This window comes from Halichoeres trimaculatus, unplaced genomic scaffold, assembly GCF_033239565.1.
Source record: "Halichoeres trimaculatus isolate MK-OKI-2021-1 unplaced genomic scaffold, fHalTri1.1 fHalTri1_scaffold_5, whole genome shotgun sequence".
Classification (NCBI taxonomy): Eukaryota; Metazoa; Chordata; class Actinopteri; order Labriformes; family Labridae; genus Halichoeres; species Halichoeres trimaculatus.
Genome location: NW_027437183.1, coordinates 14,004,075 through 14,027,786, shown reverse-complemented (window position 1 = coordinate 14,027,786; position 23,712 = coordinate 14,004,075). Strand labels below are relative to the sequence as shown.

At 39.5% G+C, this 23,712-nt stretch overlaps 3 protein-coding genes across 3 annotated transcripts in view; 2 read left to right on the top strand and 1 right to left on the bottom strand.

Annotated features, from left to right (window-relative positions):
• The window catches only part of oxct1a (3-oxoacid CoA transferase 1a), a 47,328-nt gene extending 34,696 nt beyond the window's left edge, over nt 1-12,632 (bottom strand). Inside the window, exons 1-7 of the mRNA XM_074670041.1 lie at nt 12,331-12,632; nt 10,885-10,993; nt 10,290-10,380; nt 3,846-3,981; nt 3,530-3,679; nt 3,087-3,193; nt 1,375-1,435 (exon numbers count right to left, since the gene is read on the bottom strand). Of these exons, the coding sequence (XP_074526142.1) occupies nt 1,375-1,435; nt 3,087-3,193; nt 3,530-3,679; nt 3,846-3,981; nt 10,290-10,380; nt 10,885-10,993; nt 12,331-12,435 (759 nt within the window). The 5' untranslated portion in view covers nt 12,436-12,632. The remainder of the gene's footprint in view (nt 1-1,374; nt 1,436-3,086; nt 3,194-3,529; nt 3,680-3,845; nt 3,982-10,289; nt 10,381-10,884; nt 10,994-12,330) is intronic.
• Nucleotides 12,633-12,849: 217 nt separating this feature from the next.
• rimoc1 (rab7a interacting mon1-ccz1 complex subunit 1) lies at nt 12,850-16,027 on the top strand. The gene is made up of 6 exons (XM_074670042.1): nt 12,850-12,997; nt 13,710-13,819; nt 14,112-14,258; nt 14,542-14,673; nt 14,760-14,874; nt 14,998-16,027. Exons 1-6 carry the CDS (start codon nt 12,904-12,906, stop codon nt 15,231-15,233), a joined length of 834 nt encoding a protein of 277 aa, XP_074526143.1. The 5' UTR covers nt 12,850-12,903; the 3' UTR covers nt 15,234-16,027.
• Nucleotides 16,028-16,160: 133 nt separating this feature from the next.
• Nucleotides 16,161-21,889, top strand: fbxo4 (F-box protein 4). Its single transcript, XM_074669297.1, has 7 exons — nt 16,161-16,429; nt 17,175-17,446; nt 17,539-17,759; nt 18,014-18,089; nt 18,188-18,360; nt 18,502-18,701; nt 18,808-21,889. The coding sequence occupies exons 1-7, from the start codon at nt 16,265-16,267 to the stop codon at nt 18,889-18,891; spliced, it is 1,191 nt and encodes a 396-aa protein (XP_074525398.1). The 5' UTR covers nt 16,161-16,264; the 3' UTR covers nt 18,892-21,889.
• Nucleotides 21,890-23,712: the final 1,823 nt, after the last annotated feature.

Below are 23,712 nucleotides of genomic sequence, written 5' to 3'. Positions count from 1 at the left end.
TCTCGAAAAGTAGCTCTTTTTTCAAAGCAGCATTGTCATACATGCCTGCACTGTCAACATCAGACCTCCACACAAACATTTCTTGGTGATGTCTGAGCTGGTCTCATGATCCATGAAGCAGAGAATTTAGAGAACTTTTTCTGCATAACTAGTTCAAAGTTTTATTGCCATCAGTCATGTTTTGTCTCCAAACATTTGTAATGCAAATGAATGTTTATTGGTTCTTTTTGCTTGCGAAGTGTGCAGCACACTGTGGCATAAAACACCATCAATAACTTCACTATTTACTACCATAAAACAAGCTTTAGTGATCAGCCAACCATAAACCCCCCACACACTCTGTGCTGGGGAAATTTACTCCCCCAATTTGGTCCCAGACACTTCTAATCAACAGCAGACTACATCTCAGGTCCAGCGACTGAGGAATAATTGAATATGTGCTTTGTGAAACCCCATTAGATTTATGAGGGACCCTTTGCTGCTGATTTATTTTCAGAAGGCGCCTGTTTTATGGTTTTCACACACACACAGTTTTTCTTCCTGCTGCTCTTTGAATCAAACCGTGTCTATATGGGAGGTGTGAAGCTGTTTGTGTGTTGAAGGGAGGGAAGAGAGAGACACACACATGCAGTACATACATACACACACAGGGGGAGAGGAGCAGTCATATTTTTGGACTGTCAAATATTAGACAGGTTGGAAACCAGACTGATAGAATGCAGCTAGGTATAGCAGAGACTTTCAGGATGCTGGCTGTGCATTTAAAACCTAAACAGACAGAGGTTAAGGCAGTTCAACTTCTAATCTGCTCATAATATCGGAGCTTCATGATTTCTATTCCCAGAAATATATCAATTCTATCCTTCCACTTGCTGATCATAAAAAACTACTCTTTCATCTTGATGTTGTTGGTCTGAAATGTCCGCTTCTGACTTTGAATGTTAACATAAGGAAATTCTTCTTCATCCACCCTGTCATTTCAGAGTTACTGCATACTCCAGCATGCACCTGACATAATGACTTTGTTTTCATGCTTTAGCAGCCACAGGGTGTACAGAGAGCAATTACTCTGAAGTGGTGGGGTCCAAATGTCAATGACATAAACATAATTCACATTTCAGCTTATTCCAGATCAGTTCAGACAGACAGAACTGGATTACATGAGTGGCTTTCACAGAGTGAATGAATATCTGTTGGCACATCTCAGGTATGGGAGCTGAAACTGATGGCTGTACAACGAAAATATCCATGACAAAGAATGAAAATGATGATGGTCCTTATTGGGATTTAAAACTGATATATGGATCTGCCAGAGCAGGTATTTAAGCTCAAAATCAAGTTTGCAAGAAACACTGTGTTTAGGGAGACACTTACCTCAACTATGGTAGTTTTGGCTGCCTTGCACATGGGTTGGTTGAAGTTTCTTGCTGTTTTTCTGACAGATTAGAGCAAAAGGAATCAGTCAAATCTGTTTTAAGTATAAAACAAGCATGTATGCAGGTAAATTGAAACTCTCTGGAATATAAACTACCCTCTAGTAAGAGCCAGTGAACTTGAGGACACTGCCCCCTTGTGGAAAAGGACTTTGTTGCATATTCTAATTTTGAAACACATGCATCAGGTTTGTGCAAATTATCTCACTGAGATCAACTAATGCATTAACAGATGTCATCAAACTATCAGTTTATCAAATCAACTGACTAAATACGTAATTTAGGGAATGAGCCCATCCTCCAGGATTGGAGCTTCAAGGATCTGTCTTCTTTCTGTATATATTCTGAAACTTCATAAGCAAATCTGTATGTCTTAACATGCAAAAAAAAAAAAAACTCACAAAACTTTGCCCTAAAATGAATTCATGTCAAAAATCTGGGATTCAAGTTTTTCGCACAAATGCATGCGCGTATCTCCGTACTAATGACTTTAAACCACATTTGTCAAACTCAAGGCCGCAGGCCATTTTTTGTGGCCTGTGAGAGCGTAAAAGGTCTGATTATCTTATAACAGATAAGTCAAAAGGATTCACTGGGCATAAACTATGTTTCCCATAATACCTACTGATTATGTTACCCACATAGTGACGGCATCCTGCCACTAGAAGGCAGTGTTTTCACATCAGTGTCATTTTCTGAACTAGTGGAATTGAGGAATAAAACAATGATCTGAAAATGTCCAGGAAGGGAAAAGATGATGCAGATGCTGGTATGTCTTTTGTGTTATGAGGCTGTGGGAGTTGTCAAAGAGCACAATCTACATTGGAATTTTGACATTGAACACAGAGCTTAGTACACTAAAGGGAGCCTTCAAGAGGAACAACAAATAGTGCAAGATTTCAAAGGCAAACTCCAACCGCAGCAGGAAATGTTCAAGAAAGCCACGACCAAAAACAACACAGCAGTGAAAGTTAGCTTTTTTGTGTCTGAGGAAATTGCCTGCACTGCTAAGTCTTTTGCAGAGTACTTGCATTTATTTTACACTGCCTTTAGCTACATTTTATACAGTCCTACAGTTACATCTGGCTCTTTGAGGGCAGCCATTATGCTGATGTGGCTCTCAGTGAAAATTAGTTTGACACCCCTGCTTTAAACAATAGCTCCTCCATCTACTTTAACCTGCATGCTCGAAAATTTGGCAGGATTTTTGCTTGCCTATCAAGATCTACACAAAAATATCCATTATGACCTTGGTGAAATCTTAACAGTTGAATGTCTGCTGTTTGAGAGGGTGAGTGTTTAAATTTCTTTTGGTTTATCAAATAAAAATTGTGTAACTGCTGCTAACTGGTCAGGTGTTGATAAACGTAATTCAAACCTTACATATTTAAAGACCTGATCATAAGTAAGGTCACTGACTCAATAAGAAAGTTGTTGTTTGACTCTTTCATATGACACCAGCCACATGATCACTCTGTTTAGCAAACAAAACCACAGTGATCACTGTGAGTAATGAGCTCTAAGGCAGGCAGCAGATGAATCTTCAAAGGAAAACACTGGCATTGACATCATACAGCAGCTCTAATCTAATGATGTGGGATCTGTGACACATTAAGCTGCTGTTTGATTGTTTTTTTCCATCTGATTAGTTACCTGAAAATAATGTTTCCAGCTTTGTCAGCTTTCCATGCTTTGACTAGTGCAAAGTCTCCAGTGATGGCCTTTTCCATGATGTAGTGCCTGCCATTAAACTCCTGCACCTGTACAAAATGACAGCACAATTCAGGAAGTGAGTGGCAGTGGATGCTGCTGAGGTACGCAACCTGTTCTACAACATTCTTAAACTTAGCTGAGATGTATGCAGCTCAGACTCAGGTGAGCATTTATTTCTGTTCTGTTTTCTTGAGGAATGAATTACCTTGCCTTTGCACCGTCTGCAATGCTGTATCTGTGTGTGTTTTTAAATCAACCTCTAAAGGCCACTTTTACGCATCCAAATTGGGTCACAGCTCTCAGTGGCCTATCTGGTCTAAAGTGTCATCCTGAGCATGATGGACTCAATTTCCCAGCCCAAACAGGTATTACTGTACACTCACTGGTCTCTTCTCACTAGCAATAGCGATGCTGCCATCTTTGTTGTACTTAATGGGAGAGCCTCCCTCTTGGATCAGCGTGCCATAGCCGGTGGCTGTGAAGAAGGCTGGAATCCCTGCACCCCCTGCTCTGATCCTCTCTGCTAGAGTGCCCTGAAGGGGAGAAGAGAAAAAATGTAAAAGACTATAGTTTAATGTCACCTACATCCAGTTAATCAAAAATAGTCAGGAGGAAGTAAGGTTTGAGAATGTGTGTCTTTATATGCAGGTTTTATCACTCTTGTGAAAGTTATGTTTTAACAGTTTATTTCTGATTAACCTGTGGTGTCAGCTCCACTTCCAGCTCCCCTGACAGATACTGTCGCTCGAACTCTGCATTCTCCCCGACGTACGAGGAGATCATCCTCTTGATCTGCTTAGTCTGGAGCAGCAGACCTAGGCCAAAGTTATCCACCCTGGTGTAAACAGACAACAATGTACTATGAACTTACAACAGTTCAATGAAGCTAACACGTACAGAACAAATACTAGCACAGAAAAGGGCGGCTTGGCTTTATGCTCAAGGTTTTTTTTTTAATTGAAATTGACGAAAAGTACACAGTAAGCCCTACTTATACACACAAACACTGTAGTTTAATTCAAGCTGAAATCAACTAAAGTCTGTCATAAATAGCTTTGACAGCAAACCCTCTTTGAGGAAGCATCATTTTGTGTACACCAGAAGATAAATTATCGTTGATTAAAACATCGATTAGTTTATTTGACCGTAATCTCTTTCTAAGGGTTTATTTTAAGATTCTTTTATTTGAATTTAAATATTTAAATGGTCTGGCCCCTGTGTACCTCTCTGAGCTCCTTCACCCCCATGCTCCTTCTCACTGCCTCAGGTCAGCTGATCTGCTGCTCCTTGAGGTACAGAGATCGAAACGAAGGCTCAGGGGGGACAGAGCTTTTTCAGTAACCACTCCAAAATTGTGGAACAAACTCCCTCTCCACACAAGACAAGCCCCCTCACTGTCTGTTTTTAAAACACAGCTAAAAACCCATTTTTGTTCCTTGGCTTTGAACCCAGTTTGAGACTCTGCACTTGTTTTAGTGTTTCATGGTTTGTTTTTAGTTCTTCGTAATTGTTTTATTGTTATTAAATTTTTTTTAATAAGACTAAAACAGTTATTTTAGTACCTGCACTTTTGTTTTATTGATTTATTTATTTATTTCTAATATTTATTAATATTTTATTGTTTTTTTATTTACCTATTTGTGCCTGCACCCTCTTTTATGTACAGCACTTTGTTTCAGCTGTGTTTTTTAAGTGCTCTATAAATAAAGTTGAGTTGAGTAGAGTATTTTTTTTATTGTTATTTTAATAATTTAATTTTTGTTTTTTATTGTTATTGTTACTTTTTTATATATTTTTTTGCTAGGCGCCACCCTGTTGACTATGGCTGATTTTGGAAGCAGCTCTCTCTTTTTTATCCGTTTCTTGTAATTTTTTTGTCTCTTTTTCATAATCTTTGTATTTGAAGTGAATTATCACTTTGTATTGGCTCATTTGTTGGTCATGGACACCAAACTGGTTGTGTCTTCAGTGATATACTACTTTTTGCTCCTGTGTTTCTCTGGAGATCCTACATGTAACCATGGTTGCATTGTTTACATGTGAACTCAGCTGTTAGCAGCCTGTAGCATGATAATGCTAACTGGTATAAGGCCTGATTTCTTCCCACAAGGTGAGGAGAAGGAGGTGACGACGATGTGCTGGTTCTCATGTGTGAGCTAAGAAGTGACGACATGGACCTGTCCTTCCATCCATTGTTATTGGGAATATAAGATCTATCTCCAGTAAGATGGACGAGCTAGCTGTGCTAACCCAGCAACAGAGGGAATACCAGAGGACAGAGTAGCCTCATGCTATTCACAGACATGGCTAACAGAGCTAAGATCAGACACCAACATAGGAAGAGCTTCACCTGCTATGAGCAGACAGGATCAAGGAGACAAGGATGGAGCATGACTGAAGAAGCTCAGTCCTGGACCCTGTGGAGGTGGAGGCTGGCTGAACAGGAGAATGATGCATAAGCTGTCATCCTTTATTTTTCTTACTTTTTCCACTTTCTATACACTTTCTTACTTTTGTTTTCTTGAATGCTGCTGTGACTTCAATTTCGTTGTACCTGTTACAATGACAATAAAGTTCTATTCTATTCTATTCTATTACTAGCCCCTGGTGGTAGTGTAACATAGCTGCCAGATAATGGTTGTGAGGCATCTAACATCTGTCTGTTGAACATTCCCCCCAGGAATTTTAGAAGGGAGCTCAACACAGTGAGTTCTGCAGTGTGGAGAAGTTTGGGGAGAAAAAACGAGGTCAAGTACTAACTTTTGGTTGCAAGACTAGAATATAAATGTAGATCAACTGTGCCTAGATAACCACAACTTTGCACAGTCATTAGATGGATCTCAATCTCCTTGTGTCTGTGGGGTGTCACAGTATTTCTGTTGATTTATACCAACTTAATATATCTACTGTTACTGCACCGCTCTGATCTTAAATGCTCTATTTGAAATTACTTCCATTTAGTTTATTCATATGGGTTTAATGGACAGGCTTCATTGGATAAAAATGCACAACCATAAAAAATATCAAACATAATTAAAAATGACTACAATATTATTGTGAAAAAGCATGCAGAGCAAGAGGCTGTGTAGTTTATTAATTATTGTTTGAATGACTAACCAAGTGAAAATTAGAGCCACAAGCCACACCCCCACATCATACAGTCATGTCATGAGTGCCACCATAGGTTATTCAAGGTTACAGTTTTGCCAGAGCATGTGGCAACCAGTAGTCCATGCAGCACATTAATTCTAAGAGCTCAGGACACTACAAGAAGCCACTGAGGCATCTGAAACATCCTTTTAAGTGATGGTTTAGGAAAAAGAGAACACAAACTATTGTCACCAGAGAAGTGAATCGCACTTGAATCAAATTTCCCATTTGCAGCGTTGACTCCTTTCTAGCCTTTCATTACTTAATGGAGTTAATATGTGACTGGGTCTGAGGAAATTATCATCAAATGAGCCTGCAGCTAAGAGCAATGACTTTGCAAAGCTGATCAGTCATTAACCGATGAAGGAATAGTTTTCATAAAAACTTTATAACTCATATAAAACTGCTCCAAACAAGGGACTGTCGTGTGATGTATGAATTAATGTTTCATGGTCACACTATTACTGCATGCACTATTCTGTGTACTTTTGTGTAGAAGATTTGAATGATTAAACTAACAGATATCTTCATGTTTATTTCATGCTTAGGTAAAATATTTATCCCAAAACAGTTCACCTGATCACTGCTTCATCTCTAATCCTCTAATGCTGAGGAGAACCAGGAGGAAAAGGGACAGGGGAGCTTTGCTAGGAGTGTGTTTTATGTCTATTGTGTATCCAGAGAAGCTTCCTTCTAAGCTCTGACCTCCAGTCAGCTGACGAGACAACTAGGCCATGAGGACACAGAATACTAAAAACAGATGACTGATAAAAGCACCCTGTTACACACTCACACACAGACACATAGAGCAATACACACAGTATGACACACCTCTTGGAAAAAGAAAGAAAAAACCTAAGTGTACACACTCTACTCCTCAGTGACATCAACAGATAGCTCCCTCATGAGAAACCCTTTAAATGTAGAGTTTACAGAGTAAAAATGAAATTTTTCAAAGTGATTTCTTTCATAAAGTATCCCTTTTTCTGTTGCTTGTGTTGCAGGGGGGTGCAGTTTGGTCACAGCTCCTCCTGTGTGCAGCTGAATCCCTCTCAGCTCATATTACAGTACATAAAGAGTCCAGTGTCTCAGTGTCCTACAAAATAAAACAGCAGACACACTACACTCTCTCACATTCACCATAAAGATTCCTCTACCTGAGAGGGTTATGCAACAATGGAGAGACAAGCCACACCTTTTAAAAATCATTTTCAAAAAGCAGTTGAAGACCAATCTGTTTAGACTTGTGTTTGTTTAATCTGTCTGCCTCTTTTAAGTGAAGCAGTTGTGTGAAATATAAAGTACACAGACTACCCAAACTCAAATGAATGCTACTTTCTCAGCTTTTTATCCAAGACTCATGAAATGATCCCACATATTTTTCTGTCTCCTGAGCTTAAACATGACTGTTGTGTTACATGTTTAGCAGGTTTTATTGAGGAGGATTTAAAACTTAAGTGATTCAAGTAGAGGCAAGCTAAGGAAACAGAGTTTTCAGATTCAGGAATCTTCTCACTGAATTTAAATGTTACATAACTACATCTCTGCCATTCCATCCTTCCCTCTGCAATCCTCTCCTCAGTGCCAGGAAACTTAAACTTGATTCAGCTGTGGTCAAAATAAACAGAGGATATACAACACACAGCCCTGGAAGCTTTTATAAAACAACTATAATCAGTGACAGACTTGTGTAACGCGTTCCCGCTGATGTGAATTTATTTTCCACTCTCCTCTGATTGCTGCGATAAAAGCTAGATGAATGCCTTTCTGTCTCAAGCAAACCACTTTAGTCACACATAGCAGAAGAAAGGAGTTTACTTGAGGTTACTTTATGTATTACAGTTCCCACTTGATAAGCATAAGGTTTTTATGTGGCCTGTAAAACACATTTCAAAGTTCCACTATGTAGGAGTTGCTCAGAAACACAACTAGAAAGATGTTTTGAATACTTTTTGAGAGCAGGAACAATCTTCCCAAACAACATGTGTCTGCAGGGGGGTAAAAATGAAGTGGGTAATGATTGTGCAGGATTGCCTGGCTCAAGCAAACATTTTGTGCACCTGTTCCAAGAATCAATATTCCCAAAAATCAAGGTCCCCTGCAAAAATCGAATGGAAAGCAACCTTTGGGTAGCGCACTAACACAGAGACAGGAGTGGATTTAGAGCTTAAAGAACAAGTAGCACAGCAAAATGTAACCACTTTACTGCAGGGCTATTTTCATTAGCCCACATTAGAGCTATATAACAACAATCTATGAGTGCGAACATTTATGGAACTCTTTTAATACTGTCAGCAGGGACAAGTCTAAACCTGGTGTTGCTCTTCACTCTAGGTTCTAGTCCCAACAGTAGGAGCTAATTCCACAGGTGCTGGGAAAAAAATATAAGTAAGCAAGGACTGAAAAGTAGTTTCTGTAAATTCTTAAAATCTGCCACCGTTACATGTGAAACCCTGCCTTTCAGTCAACCTCTCTCACAGCACAAACATTAAAAAAGTTGATTGAAGATAATATTTCAAGAGATAAGATCCAGTTTTGATGCACTGTCTTGAATATCAGTGTTGCTGCATCAACAATGAAGAGAAAATTCTGTTCCTGTGTGACAGCCACTCAGGATTAAATTACAGAAAAGGAATGCAGCACAACAAGAGACTGTTTCCAAGACTACAAGAAAGGTAGATATCAGTGTGAAGCTGAATAATGTACAAGAAAACTGCAGTGAAACACTTGACTAGTACTGCACAATGCTGCAGTTAACATAAACCTTGTGCCCTTGGCTTCACTTTTCTTTTATACACACTTATTTAAGCAATTTGTCTATTCTTAACACAGTTCTTTCAAATTCTCACAATTCAGTTTTTTCAACATAAACTCAGCAGAATAAATGACTTCATCTCTAGTCTGAGATTCTGCGCGCTAGGGTAATGAAAGGTAGAATACAAAGGAACAGAGCTGATTTTCACTTGCAACAAAGAAATCCTCTGACTGATACATCAGCTCATTTATGACTGAGATTTTTCGCAGCACCTTCACGAAGCTCTGCCATATCACTGACTTCATTTTATCGCCATTGCTGCACAAGTATGTGATTTTAGTCCTTCTGAAGTTGCTAAAGCAAAAGAGGAGCCATGTGTCAGTAAACCGTGCACTTACACATGGTGCTTTTTTGTCCAAGTGGTTGTTCCCTTTACAGAGATCTGATTTTGCTTCTGTCATTACTTTTGCTGCAAAAGAGGTTGCGCAACTATAAGTAAAAGTAGCTACAGCCACTGTAGGCAGTGAACAAAATTCATCCCTGTGCCTGTTATTCTGACAGACTTTAGAAGCATATTTGTGGGCATCCCTCAGATCAGGTACCTGTTTAAAGATGCAGGTGAACACTGCCTGTTTAAAAACACAGCAACAATGATGCTTAAAACTTAGAGACATTTTCAGGAGGTCTGTAAATAACCTGTTTTTAACCCCTGATCTCAGAATTTCATGACAGTCTTACTCACTTAATGCTGTTTTCTACAGACCTAATGTTTAGAGGAAATAAGCACAACTTTGATGTTTACGTACAGGGAGGACTCATACACCTGTTTGCTTAAATTGTATAACAGTGACAGTTAGAACTAACAAGACAACTGAAAGCAAGTCCAACTGAAACTGCTCACATTGGAGACTCAGAATGTCAAGAATATGTTACAGCACAAGAAATGACAAGTCTATGAAGGATTACACAACTTCTATTGAAATAAAAATGATGTACAACATGATACATGACTCAGCAAACACCACCACAGCCAAAATGAATTCAGCCATAACCAAGAGTAGATAAACAAACTGTTAAAATTGTAGTGCTGGTGAACCAGTTTACTTAGTAACAAAATAAAGCACCACCATGGAATACCATACAGTATTTAAGCATATATATAAATGCAGGCACCTGCATGTGTGCAAATGATACAGGTTGATACAGGTTTCCTCCACTCCCCTCATTTACACACTTACCCAGCATTGTTGCTTACAGCTGTGAGACCCTTCACTCCGGTTTTCAATAAACTGTTGATAAGATTCTCTGGAATACCACATAATCCAAAACCTGCGTTAAAGAAAAGGGGAATTTATTGTAAAGAGAAATAACAGCAAACAGGGGAGCACATTATTTATGGCTCAAGAAGGTCGTAAAAGGTCAAACTTTTACCCAATACATGAGAAACAAGGAAGACTTGGGCAGGAACAAGAAGGAGAGTCATCTTCTTAACCTTGGATCATGTCCCATGTTATTCCACTCCTTGTTTCACATTCTGCTGGCTCACATTTCTAATATTACTCCAAGCACAGTGGGTACCTTTTTTGTCTGATTTACCCTCATACAGAACAGAAGTGTGACTCAACGGAAAATATTTACCAATGTCACTCTGAACTTGACTATAAATACGAGCTGTGGAATTTGTGTGTGCGGTGTGTGTGAATGCTCATTAACCCCCTCGCCCTGTGTAGTGCAGACTCACTTTGTTAAAAACTTGTTATGTTAAAGCTGAGGTAAATAACAAGTAGTGCCACTGAGGTGCGGTTGTGTCCACACAAATATCTTGCTTCTTACCTCCAACTAAAAGAGTAGCTCCATCAGGGATGTCTTTGACTGCAGCAGTAGGATCTGAGTAGAACTTTGAATTTCTTTGACTGGAGGTAGAGAAGTAACAGCCAGAGGTCTGTAAAAAAGCACCAAAAAGTTAGTACAAAAAAAATGTTACAACAGTGTAAAAGATTCTTGATAAATACAGTGAGATATAGAGTGAATTATATGGTCTATAGAGTTAAAAACGGCTACATGCCTAAGGCAGGCAATGTGTTTGTATAGTTTCAATGGCTCATCCAGTTTATTCAGTTGAGGGAGTGGAAAGAGAAGCAGAACTCAAATCCTACCACAAAAGGACCAGAGATTAGGGCAGCGCACAGTGAGGGGCCTAAACCCAACTGAGACTCAAACTTAAAACCATGTGTATGCAACTATACAAATGTATTAAGACTGAAAAAAAATATATGTTGTACCCAAGGAGATCAGACAGTCTTTTGAAATTATGCTGTGAGATATTTGCAGTTTTCAGAAACACTGTTGGGACTTAAACGTATGCACGGACAGTTTTGGTTGTAGCTTGTCAAAAAGTTCATGCTTTCATATATATACACAGTAACATGCAGTACAAGAGGCCAGTTGTGACAAAACTCTTTGTGTATGTTTTTGTGTTGTACTTGTCTGGAGGTAAGGAAGTTCTCTGTGTTCCCCCATAGCCAACAAAAAGTTTCTCCTGCAGAGCAGTGCTCAGATTTTCGCTGTATTTTTTTTTTACTTCACACTGTGCATCTGCAGACTATTTCCGACTACAAAGGGAGATGAAAATCTCATAGGGACACGCGTCTCCGGGAGCATTTTCTACATTCACTTTCCACATTGGTCTAATCTCGGACGCCACATTGATGTCTGAAATCACCCTGCACTATTTATAGACATGTTCCCCTTGTATAGCGTCCGGACTATGTTCACTGACAGAAAGAAAAACATTTTCATTTTCAAATAAATTTGACTGTGAAGCCGAGCTGTAAAAAAGTGAAACATCCAGACACTTGTTCCAATAAAACACATGCGCACGTGTTGACGCTGAACGTGTAAATATGCTTCATGTCAAGTTTCAGGTTTCACCGATGCAACCTACAGCGTGTATCTGAAGTTAAGGATATATGCAATGATGGAAGCTTAATTACAACAATAAAGGGAATTCCCCGCCAGAATCATGAAGCCAGCATTTTGAGGTCTAACAGCCATGTAGTAGCTATCATCGAACATTAAACTTTATCAAAACATTAAAATAATGTAATACAGACAGATGCATTGTGTCTCTCAGCTCACTTTGTTCTGAAAATTTTAAGATTTAAAGGAAGAAAATCTTTACGATATCTGTTATGACCTTTTTTTAATCTTGCACAGCTTTAACTAACCACCTAAAGGCAACCTCAACAGTTTTACAGCTAATGACCATTTAATACCGACCTTGCTCAATTGGAGATGGGCGACGTTAGATTTTGTTGTGAAGGGACCTGAGATGTTTTTGAAGAATAAATTCTCCGCTCTGCACAAAGCTTTGAGGGCCGCCATATTTTGGAGATATATACAGACACACTCAGGCAAACAAGGGGTGCGAGCCGAGGAGCAGTGTGAGAGCCCCGGCTGGTGGACGACAGATGATGTAAAGTGTAGCTACTAGCACTGCTAGCTCAAACACCCGAAAGCCAGCGCTGTGATGACATTGGCTAGTGTGTCAATGGGCTGGACTAGCTCAAGTGGAAACAGAGAGGCTGGGCGAACTCATTTCAATTTAACCCTTTCACGGCTGCGGCTGAGACACAACACAGTCGTTGTCCAACAAGATGCGTTAATATTAACACCAATTCCAAATAACAGAGTGCAAAAATATTGCAGCGACTTTTCACAGTGATTAAACCGCTTGTCAGTGAAGTCAGCACTGGCTCGTGCCCATATATAAACGTTAACGTCTTAAGGAGAAAAATGACATTCAATGAGCACGTGAGTAATCCCTAGCTCACGTGACGAATAGTTTTAGTCATGGCCGACGAGTACAGGCGACAAGGTTTCGAGTTGGAGAGAAGGATATTTGAGTTAGACATCAAGTGTTCTAGTCTCAGAGCCGAAAAGCAAGGTATCAATAAGATGCTATTACTTTTGCGTTTGTCGATTTGCATTTCGATCTCATGACTTGCATTCTTTGCAGTTTATTAGCAAACTAGCAGGCTAGCTTAATGTTATCTAACGTAGCTTGCAACCATAACAACAGCTGCAGTCTGATGAAATGTTAAACGATAGCGAGCAATATCAGCGTTTCATATAGCAAACGAGCGGTGCAATGTTAACTTAGTACTTGAATAGTCACGGTATCGGCTAGTCAATGAGTGTTTTGTGAAAGTGTACCTGTGTTTTAGTTGGCGGCTAGCGTGAGTTCGCTAACGTTAGCTAAAATGTATTGTTGACAAACGTTGAACTGGCCATGCATCGTGATGCAGCGAACATTAGTGTCAGTTTAAGCAATAATAAGAGTGACTATTCAAACTAACGTCTCGATTCTTTTTTGACACGCTGTTTCCTTGAACTTTTAACTGCTTAAAATGCTGTCAAACGCCTGTAAACATGAATTGCTACAATAACATTTTTTGTTTTTGTTGATGTAATGTCCTTGTACCTTAGACTTTGTACAGATGTCAATCTTGTATTAGAACAACATTTGAATGGTTCATAATATATCTGTTTGTAAATGGAAGGTGCATAACATAGTAACAACGACATGATCTTTAAATGTATGATTACAGAAAACATTTCCCTTGTGTTTAAATCTTGTCTGTTTTGTCTCTCCCCAGATGATGACTATTTACAGAATGCATCGGTCATACTAGACAAGTTGAAAAGCTATTACAGGCATGGAGGGGAGAGTAGCAACCTTTCAAAGGTTCTCCAGGATTACACACAGGTATTATTTTCCATCTAACTTCTTTTAATGTCGGCAAGTTGTGACCAGTGTTTTACATTACTGAGCGACTACTTTCAAAAGAGTTACCGCAGTTATCACTGGTCTCTGTTTTGCTTTTGAAAGGGAGGTTTTATAAGCATTGATGTAATTTTTGATGAAAATCTCAGTGTATGCATTCAGGGAGAAATGATAGAGTACTTTTTTCTCTAGACTAATGTTGTAAGGACCAGGTTAAATTGTTTTGTATGCTCGACTCACTATATGATGTGTTTATGTGCTTGTATTTTACAAGGTGATACTAGACATCACATTTTACGAAGAGAACAAGCTGGTGGACCAGGAGTTTCCAGAAGACTGTTCCCCTTTTAAAATACAACAGCTACTGCAAGACTTGACTGAGCCTGAGGTTTTGGCAGGGAGGCTAGCACCAGCACAAGAGGTGGGTATATGAGTCCATAAGAGCTATTTTGTGCAGCTTTCTATTTGTTTCATGTAATTTTTAGTGCCTTACTTATGGGGAAAAGAAGTGTTAAAGCTTTGGCCCTTGAAACGTACAAAGCCAATTTTGTTAACTTTGGTTTGGCTTATAACCGTTTACAGTGAATAGTTTGACACACCCTACGTTTTTTGTTTTTTTTTGTTTTGTTTTTTAACACACTTGCACACTTTTGCAGCCATCCCATAATGTGACATTACCCTGCATTTCTTTTGGTTTATGGCAGGTACAGTCTGTGTTGGGCCTAGAGCTGTTAGAATGTCTGTATTGGAGACGGGGAGCTTTGCTGTACATGTACTGCCACACCCTTCACCAGCGAAAACAGTGGATCAAGAAAAATAAGGACACATTCCTTAAGGTACCTGGACCGATTCTGTCGCACTGTCTTGATTAGCATATTCTAAGAATAGGCCTAATCCTCTAACTGATGATATTCTAATCCAGTGTATTCAAGAGGGTGTACGCTACCTGATGCGAATGCTACAGGTGAGAAACTCTGTGAAGCTCAATGATGGGGTGGTACTCCATGACCCTGCGACAGCAAGCTTCTTATCTGAAGGTGAAAATGTCATTAATTATCTTTGAATAGCAGAAACTGTTTTCTCGTTTCTTATAGCTCTTATTAGAAGAGAAAAAAACTGTACAATGTAGTTATACCTTTTCTCTACTTTTCATCAACCAGGTATCTTCTCTGACACACACCTGTTGACAATGATGTACATCGGGGAAATGTGTTTCTGGGCAGTCAAGTATGAAGACTGCAGCGCTGACACCATGGATCGTAAAGAAGATCGCCTCCAGTTTCGGGACATTGGCACACAGATCCTCAACAAATATGTGCTTGCCTGTGAGGGCCCTCTGCAAGGCCAGGGCTGGAACACAGAAAATGCCAAGGAAATCCTTAGTATTTTACAGTGAAGCCAACTGCTTCTGTGTTGTAGTTGCCCTCAGGCACAGATCTAAGTTCAGTATTCAAATATGTGTCATCCCAAATAAAAATGGAGCCCATCAGGTGGGGTGTTATGTTGTGGATGGTTAAGGAGAGGCACAGAGAGAAAGTGTATGTGATGAAAAGAGTTTATGGATCAGTGCCGACAGGCAACCTCATCCAATGCCAAATGGCCAAGGCCAAAGCAGGTGAATCAGAGGTTAGAAGGATAAAGACAGGTGGTGTAAAACTGGCAGGGGCTGCTGTTGAAAATTATATTTTTTGCCCTGTCCTGCTGAAAAAGCAGTTATCATCCAGATTCCAGACTGTTGACTGGGCACTTATTTTGCTCTGAGAATGTGTAATAATATCATTAATATGAGTATAAAAAAGGTTATTAATAAAACTGACCTTTTTTTTCCTTTTTTTAAAAGATTGTTACAAGTTTGAAGATAATCCAGCTGGAAAAAAAGATGTTGCACAGTAACATTTTATTTATTGTCTTGTTGCCATTTTGTTATGCTTTTAATATATTATAATTGCATATACATTATATATGTATGTGTGTATAAAAATACACACCAAAGGCAAAGAAAGTTGTTTGAAAACTATTTGACAATGATGTACTGATTGAATTGAAGTATGTTCATTTTTGTCATACCAGCTTTGTAATGCACCACTTGTATTCCCATTTATTGCAAGTTCCATTTTTTTCTGCCACTTGAGTAATCTTAATAGTAATATTAATACAGAATCTGTGTTGTTTGGACGAAAATCATTTTCTTTTTTTATGTCCTCGACGACATTAAACACGCGTTGTTTTAAGAAAAAAAAATCATTTGCCTCACATTTCTATTTCATTTTACAAGAGCGGTTGCGCGACGTCGTAGAACTACAATACCCACAATGCCCTTTGGCATCCAGCAACAAGGAAGTGTGACGATGTCAACTGTTGACATCTCGGGAAGTCCATTTGGACGTATTTTGTCGGCTTTTCGCATTTCCTCGCGCTTGAGAAGCCATGGAGGGACAAAGACAGCAGCTGAATGAGTCTGTGGTGATTCGCAGCCTTCGGCGCTTCAGAGACAGATATTTCCCAAACAGAGGAGGAGCTGTCAGAGGTGGTTTGGTATCTGTGGAAGACGCAAGAGATGAACCTCAGCTGGGGTTTCTGGATAGTTTACCGGTGAGACATGCGAAACATGACTTCGATGGTTTATTCTTTAGCCAATGAAAGACCTTAGTGCGCTAAAAATGGTTAAATTTTCCGTAAATTGATGCTGCGGTGGCAAATTGATAGGGTCGAAGTAGAAACGGTTCCATGCTTGTTTTACACAGTCTATGGTTTTACACTTTAATTTTCATAAACACGCCAAGAATCTAAACCAACGCACCATCGCACAGATAAACATTAAACAATGGCTTTTAATAACGCTGTAAAATGTAAAAATAGAGCTACTTAAAACTACTATTTTTTTAAAAAATGTTCTCTAGAACAGACTTTGTACCTTACTAGACTTTACATAGACTTCCCCTTTAAAGATATTGCATCACTAAATCATCATAATGAGACTTTTCTTGAACATTCTGGCATTACAAGATGATGAATAATTTGTCTTAAAGTATGTAAAATCTAACAAAACTCTCACACTTAAGATGATTTGTAGGCCTAAACTCTTATTGCACTTTTTACCAATCTGTGCAACATAGGATCTACTCAAAGTTCTCCATCCAGATTTCACATGAGCAAAGTTTTTTTTTTTCCACTTTTCATAAGATGCGCTCTCCTCTGTCGTTTAACCCCTATTTTGCATTATATTTCAGACACTTCCAACCTATAGATTTCACAGCATATAGCTTGTGCTATTGGTCCTCTCTGTGGGTGTTCTCATGGGGTAATAACATCATATTCATCATCTCACAAAATGCAGGTGGACATTCAGTTCCTGATCATGAGCTATCTGTGTCCTGCTGATATCTGTCGCCTCGGAGCCACCAGCCGGTACTGGAGGGCACTGGTGAGGGATCCATTACTCTGGAGATACTTTCTGCTCAGGGACATGCTCTACTGGCCGTCCATTGATCATGTGAGCATGCCCCAAGTGGAGCTTCTGGATGCACCTCTGATCAATGCAGATGAGAGCCTGGATGACAGAGAAGAAGGAGGCAAAGGGATGGAACTAAAATGTGACTTCATGTCAGAGTGGGTATCTTAATTTTGTCTTACTTCCAGCAGTAGGTGACAGGTTTGTGGACAGCTTTTAACCCTTCTGATCATTGGTTTTGTCTCGAAAGATACCTGAAAGGTTGCCCTTCCTGTCGACAACAATGGCTTCCGTCACGCCCAGCATATGAGGTAGTGACATCATTTCTTCATTCTCTGGTGCCCTCAGCTGAACCCCGCTATGCCATGTTTGGCCCCGGCATGGAGCAGCTGGATGTCTCTTTAGTCACAAGGCTCATGCATGCACCAGATGTGCTTCCTGTGTCTGGCACTCCACACAGACAGATTAATGGTGAGATGACTCTGATGTTGTGAGTGTGAGTGCTTCAGGATAAACTTCTCCTGGTCTTTTCTCAGTATTAAACTGCAGTTAAAAATCTTCTCTAAACCAGTTTTTAAATGCATATTTTTTTCTTTGGCTCATTATTAGCAGTTGTAGATTTTCTCACATACCACTAGGTGGCAGCATTTACCAAAAGATGTTTTCTCTCAAGTTTTTTTGCAAGTTGAGAAAGTAACAAAACTAAAGTTGAACTTTTCCTTTAGGTGTCGGCTCAGGGATCAGTTACCTCTTCAATAACCAAAACAAGTTTAATATCCTAACTCTGTATTCAACAAATAGGTAAGTATCTTGTACTTAAAGTTTGAATACAAGTTGAAGTGGCTTTTTATTTTTCTTCAAATATTGTTGTCATCTTTACGGTGTGTTTGTTTGTGCAGGGCAGAAAGGGAAAGAGCCAGGGTGCAGCAGCAGAGTGTCAGTAATAAACTTTTTAATTTCGAAGGAAGGGATGACTCAGGCCAGCTGATTTACAGCCCTGCTCCTCAGGTTCAACAAGTGTGCCAGGTGGTGGATGGTTTCATCTATGTTGCCAACGCAGAGCACGGGAAAGGTAAGGCTAGAGGAGGACATTTTCCTTTTGCTTTCCTTTTCATTTCCTTCTCTTTAATGACCGTTTCAAAACATTTAAGTTGTTTTTGTCCATGTAAACAATCAGCAAAGAGTCTCTGTATTAAGAACAATGTATCTACAGGAGAAGGTGAGTCTGAGATGGCTCAGATTCGAGCTGTGCTCAGCTCTGCAAGAGCTTCAGCACCCAGGCCTCTGCTGGTTCTTTCCTGTGTCTCCAGAGAAGAATCAGAGACAGTCAGTAGAAACACTGCCAGGAGTCGAACTCCCTGTGTTTATATGGCAAAGAGACTCGGCCTGTCAAAACTGGACAACCCCTGGATGGTAACTGTTTGACACGTCATCATTTTTAGGTGCCGTCCCAATGTATACACCCCGTGTTACTCCAAGAGACCCTCAAGATGTGTTTCTGTTCCCTTTTGTGTTTCAGGTACAGGATACAGTAGCAGAATCCCTGTCAGGTCTTTTGGATGGCATTGCTTGGCTGCTGAGGTGCTCTGGAGTCAAGCTTTAGGGTAGCTAGTTCAATATCTTCGGCTAAGGCTAAAAAAATCACAACCACGGACATTACTGCTGTGTCATGCTGACAGTTAGATTCTCTGGCATTTCCTGAGAAATGTGCACCAGATGAAGATTCACTGTCTTGTGATGTGAAGGCTGCTTTGGGAATTTGATGGGCTGGATTAGAAAGGAGTGCTATCAAATGTTTGCTCCTTGGGGAGAAACTGCAGAGTTCAATTGCAGGGACATGCAAAGGATTTATATCTGGATGGATATAATAGGATTTATAATTGGAGGAAGAGAAGGAACACAATTTGTTGATTGATAAATATTTAATTCAAGGGCTTAATTTAAGCACAAGCATTTTAATTTTTGTAATACATTTTAAACAGAATATTTACACAGTAGCAAATCTGCATGTTCCACAATCCCAAACACTTTTCTGATTTCAGATATTTCTTTTTTTTTTATCGTTGCATAATCACTTTGTTCTAAAAGGGTACAAAAAACAACATAGTGGCTGATGAGTCACAGATTCTGTCCCTTAAAACACTACATTTTGAATGTTAAATATCCAGCAAATCGCTATAAAAGGTACAGTGACTAAACTGATGTCTTTTAAATGAATCATGTGTTAAGGTCTTCTTATTTTCCATTTTTCCTTTAAATGTGTCCCTGTATGGCTGATGTACATATTTGCTTACAAGGTTGTTCCTTTTCTACAGTTGAGTAATGTGCCAAAGAGCTGCCCTGTGGTTCATCCTCTGTGAGCTCACACCCGGCTAGAAAAGTGAAAGTAACATAGTCATCATAAGCATCACAGAGTATTCTTTTTGGCCACCAGGGGTGGCACTAGCAGGTGTGTTGCTAAGTGCACTATCACTGCCTTTTATTGCTACTCAAAGATTTGTGAAGCATCATAAAACGTGTCAACCAAATAGAGCAATTCGGACTCAAACTTGGAACACAGAGTGCAGCCAAACCAAGTTACACAACGTGGGGTTGAGAAGAGAGACAACTTTTCTCGGCATGGAGCTCAGCAGTAAAAATAAGTGTTTGACTGACACGCTAAGGTTTCTGTTTCCACAAAGACATGAAATGTGAAAAATAATGACTTAAAATCAGCAGGGGAGCATATTTCAACACCATTATTCTCTTTTTGTAACTTTCAGCGGAAGATGATTCAGATGCAAAGGTTTAAAAGGACGTCTTTATGTCTCTAAAGAATGAATAACTTTAACTCCTCAACATTCTTGGCTTATTTTTTATTACACTAAAAATGACAAAAAAAATCTTTTATTTGTGTGTGCCTATTTACAAAATGAATTCTCAAATATATCTGTAGCCTTATTGTAAAGTTGTATCAGTCCACCAAATTGAACCGCTTGGTGTCCCTGCTGACAGTCGTCTAGTGCCCTCACGGCTACATGGAGGACATGACAAAATTACGCATCTCACTGATGCTCTTTTTGTTCCTGTCCCCTTGGTAACCACACATCTTTGGTAAATGTATGATCTCCCCCAGCAGCCCAACCATCAAAAGGTTCCTTGGTCCTGACAATCATTTAATAGAGACTCAGATTAAGAACGAGACCATGATTGGTCCAATTCAGGTGCATTAAGCTGAGTACTGGTGGAGCGGAGATTGATTGATTCTTTCTTTTCCTCTGATAAGACAGGGTGGAGATGTGTGTGTGTGTGTGTGTGTGTGTGTGTGTGTGTGTGTGTGTGTGTGTGTGTGTGTGTGTGTGTGTGTGTGTGTGTGTGTGTGTGTGTGTGTGTGTGTGTGTGTGTGTGTGTGTGTTTGTTAAGCTCCAGCTTTTGTATACTCTGTAAAAAGGATGTCCCTTATCTCTGGTCCTTGTCAGCTTACCAACATACATGTATTAGAGTGTTTGTATGTTTATCTTTCCAACGATGAAGATAGTCCACATTCATGACAACAGTAAACCATGGGAGCCTGAATTCTGGTGCAGGTATGCAGGGAATAACATCACTTAATCCTCTCTTATTACTCTGTGATCCTGAAGAGCCCATGGAGGTAGAAACTGAGCAAGGACTGGCCCTGTGAATGAGGATGAATATGTTAGGTTTTCTTTACTGTGCAGTGAATGAATGAGACGTGAAAGAGCTGCAGTCTGGAGATGTACTGCTTTCATTCTGAATGTAGACTAAAGAGAATAGTTTGCAGTCGCAGTGTGCTGCGTAGAAGGCTGGAACTTGCTCAGACAAGAAAATTTCAAGGTCTGTTTATGTGAGCCTGCAGCCTGTGAACTATTAGCACACTTATATACATAATGGTGGCTTGGGTACGGTGGGGGCCCACGTTTAACCCCCAGCTGCCCGTTGTCCTCTAAAAGCTAAAGGGGCCTCATGGATGTGATGTCATGAGGAAGAAAACCCCTATTTACTGACCAAGTCGGTTTACAGACGCAGCAGGGCTGCAACATTATGGCCAGGGTTCTGAGATTTGAGGCTTTCAATGAGTGAAGTATGAATGAAAGAGAAAAATGAGATTTAGAAACTGATGTGAGCAGCATGAAACTGATGTTCAGACTAAAAGGTGCTACCTAAATGGAAAAAGTTGAAATATAGAAAATCTTTCTCGACTCAAAAGTTTGCATTGATTTTTTCTACGCTCTGCTTTACATCTTTAGGAAGTTGAATATCCAAAGATGCATTCATCAGGAACTGTATTTGCAAAATAAGTCATCAATGTATCTAAAAAATAACATGTTTCTTTCAAGAAAAACGCCAGATCTTGATTCTCCAGCAGTCAAATCCCTTCTTACTACTAATGCTCTTACAGAAAAATCCAGCCCTTTCTTTTGGATATTGAGAAATAGAATTTAGAAATCACTAATTCTGGTGCTGATAATCTCATTTGAAATTGTGGATTATGAACAGGCAAATTTATAAACCTGAGACCACTCCAAGTTCACTTACCAAGTTCTCACAGGGCCTTTTAAATCTATCATCTAAATCATCTATTTTTTTTATCACACAAAAACTTTTTGTTTTGACATTTGAAATCTTGCCTTTGCACTCTTTTTAATTCAAGTAAATAAAGTTTAACAATTTTCAAACTAATTTAATCTGCTTTTCATCTAAATTTTGCACTGTTTTTTTTTAACTGGGGTACAACATTAGCTGAGTATACTATAATAACTTTATATTTGCAATGCATTGCACTGTGTCCTGTTAGGGTTACTACTGATGTGCTCACATTAACCTGGTTTTTCAGACATTGAGTAGAGGAGGACCCAATTTGCTTATTGTGTGCAATGACAGCAGCTGCAAGGTTCATTCAAGTATCGTGTCAGGTTTTTGAGGTAAGTCTGCCACAAGCTCTGTATACATGGCAACATAAAAGCTTAGCATTAGGAACTGAAAGTATGATAAAATGTGGATTCAGAGGGTAATCTGGAAAAGAGTGCAGCTATTCAGTTTGTAAAGGGAGAGACATGCAAAGGAGGTAGGTTTTTAAGCAGGCACAAGTAATGCCACCTTCAAACAAAAATATATATTGCCCCCAAATTTCTTCCTCTCCCACCTCTTTTATTTTCACATCACCCCTTTCTTCTGCTGCTGTCCCCCTTTCTTCATCTGTGTCTCATCCCACTCTTTTCACTCTATCCTCCTTTCATTAGAGTTAAGTCCCTGATTTGTATTCTAGGATAACAGCCAAGATTAAAGTAGGCATTGAAAAAAAAACATCATTTGCATGATGCATTCACTGATTAGGCTAAGCGGTCCTCTTAATTGTGTTGTTTTGCACATGGTGGGGCTCTCATGCTGATACTCTGTGGATCTAACTCGTCCCATGCAATCTCGCCAATTCTCTTCAATTTCCTGCCCACCTAAGCCCATCCGACCCACCAGCCTCCTGCTGTTCTACGTATGGCAGGTTAGGGACACATAGTACTGGATTAAGGTTCATACGTGTTAATGGTGAATTATCTGTGTATCACCCTGAGTCCACCCAAAGCCCTGTATTAAGGGAGATGTGAAAATGGGAGCACAGTGATCCTTCTTCAGATTTGCTGTTGTTGTTGTTGTTGTTAAATGTGTGTCTAAGTAGTGTGTGTGAAGGTGCTTGTGTGTTCCTTCCCCTAGAGCCATGTCCTCTTGTGTCCTAATCCAATAGGCAGCAGGGTGCTGACATCGTTGTGAATGGCCACGCATGAGATGTGAAATTGCTCTCAAATGCATTACAGGTGATCTGAAGAGGACGACACAAGGGGCACTCTTTCATTATCTGTGAAATAAAAACAAACAGGGAATGATTCTCGCTGGTTTGTAAAGGACCAACTACTGCAGGAAAACCATGGCTGTCAGCTATGATGCAAGGTGCATGTGTTTGGTTAGGCTGCTCCTCAAAGTGAAAGCAGGTTGAGCAAACAACCATTTTAGTGTTGTTCCATAATTATGTAGCTTGAATAATCCAGTAATTTACCAAATCAGAAAGACTGCGATTTAGCTTAGATTTCTGTGCTATGGAGCTTGATTGTTATTTCAAATTCATCAATAACGACATTGTTGCATTCAGGGACAATTCCTTTCATGATATTAGTTAAATTCATATTTTATCATAGAAAAAAAAATACACAAAACAAAATTTCAAAATCTATTTGAAAATGTGAACTATAAACACCTTTTAAAAGAAGCATTGTGCTGGTATCTAATGCTGGACAGGAGCGAGAGGCTTTAAGACAGCTGATAAATTTATACAAACAATTTCTCAAGACGGAAAGGAGAGGACTTACTCCAGGAGGGACAAGGACACTTCTCTAATATTCTTATACAATCACTATACTGTAACTGTTGTCTCTAT

Bases quoted from the DNA above. Each gene is read 5' to 3' on its own strand.
- rimoc1 (XM_074670042.1), top strand. From the start codon at position 12,904: ATGGCCGACGAGTACAGGCGACAAGGTTTCGAGTTGGAGAGAAGGATA. The intron at 13,820-14,111 runs GTATTATTTTCC...GTATTTTACAAG, and splicing joins TTCTCCAGGATTACACACAG to GTGATACTAGACATCACATT. The intron at 14,259-14,541 runs GTGGGTATATGA...GGTTTATGGCAG, and splicing joins GGCTAGCACCAGCACAAGAG to GTACAGTCTGTGTTGGGCCT.
- fbxo4 (XM_074669297.1), top strand. From the start codon at position 16,265: ATGGAGGGACAAAGACAGCAGCTGAATGAGTCTGTGGTGATTCGCAGC. The intron at 17,760-18,013 runs GTGAGATGACTC...CTTTTCCTTTAG, and splicing joins TCCACACAGACAGATTAATG to GTGTCGGCTCAGGGATCAGT. The intron at 18,090-18,187 runs GTAAGTATCTTG...TTGTTTGTGCAG, and splicing joins ACTCTGTATTCAACAAATAG to GGCAGAAAGGGAAAGAGCCA.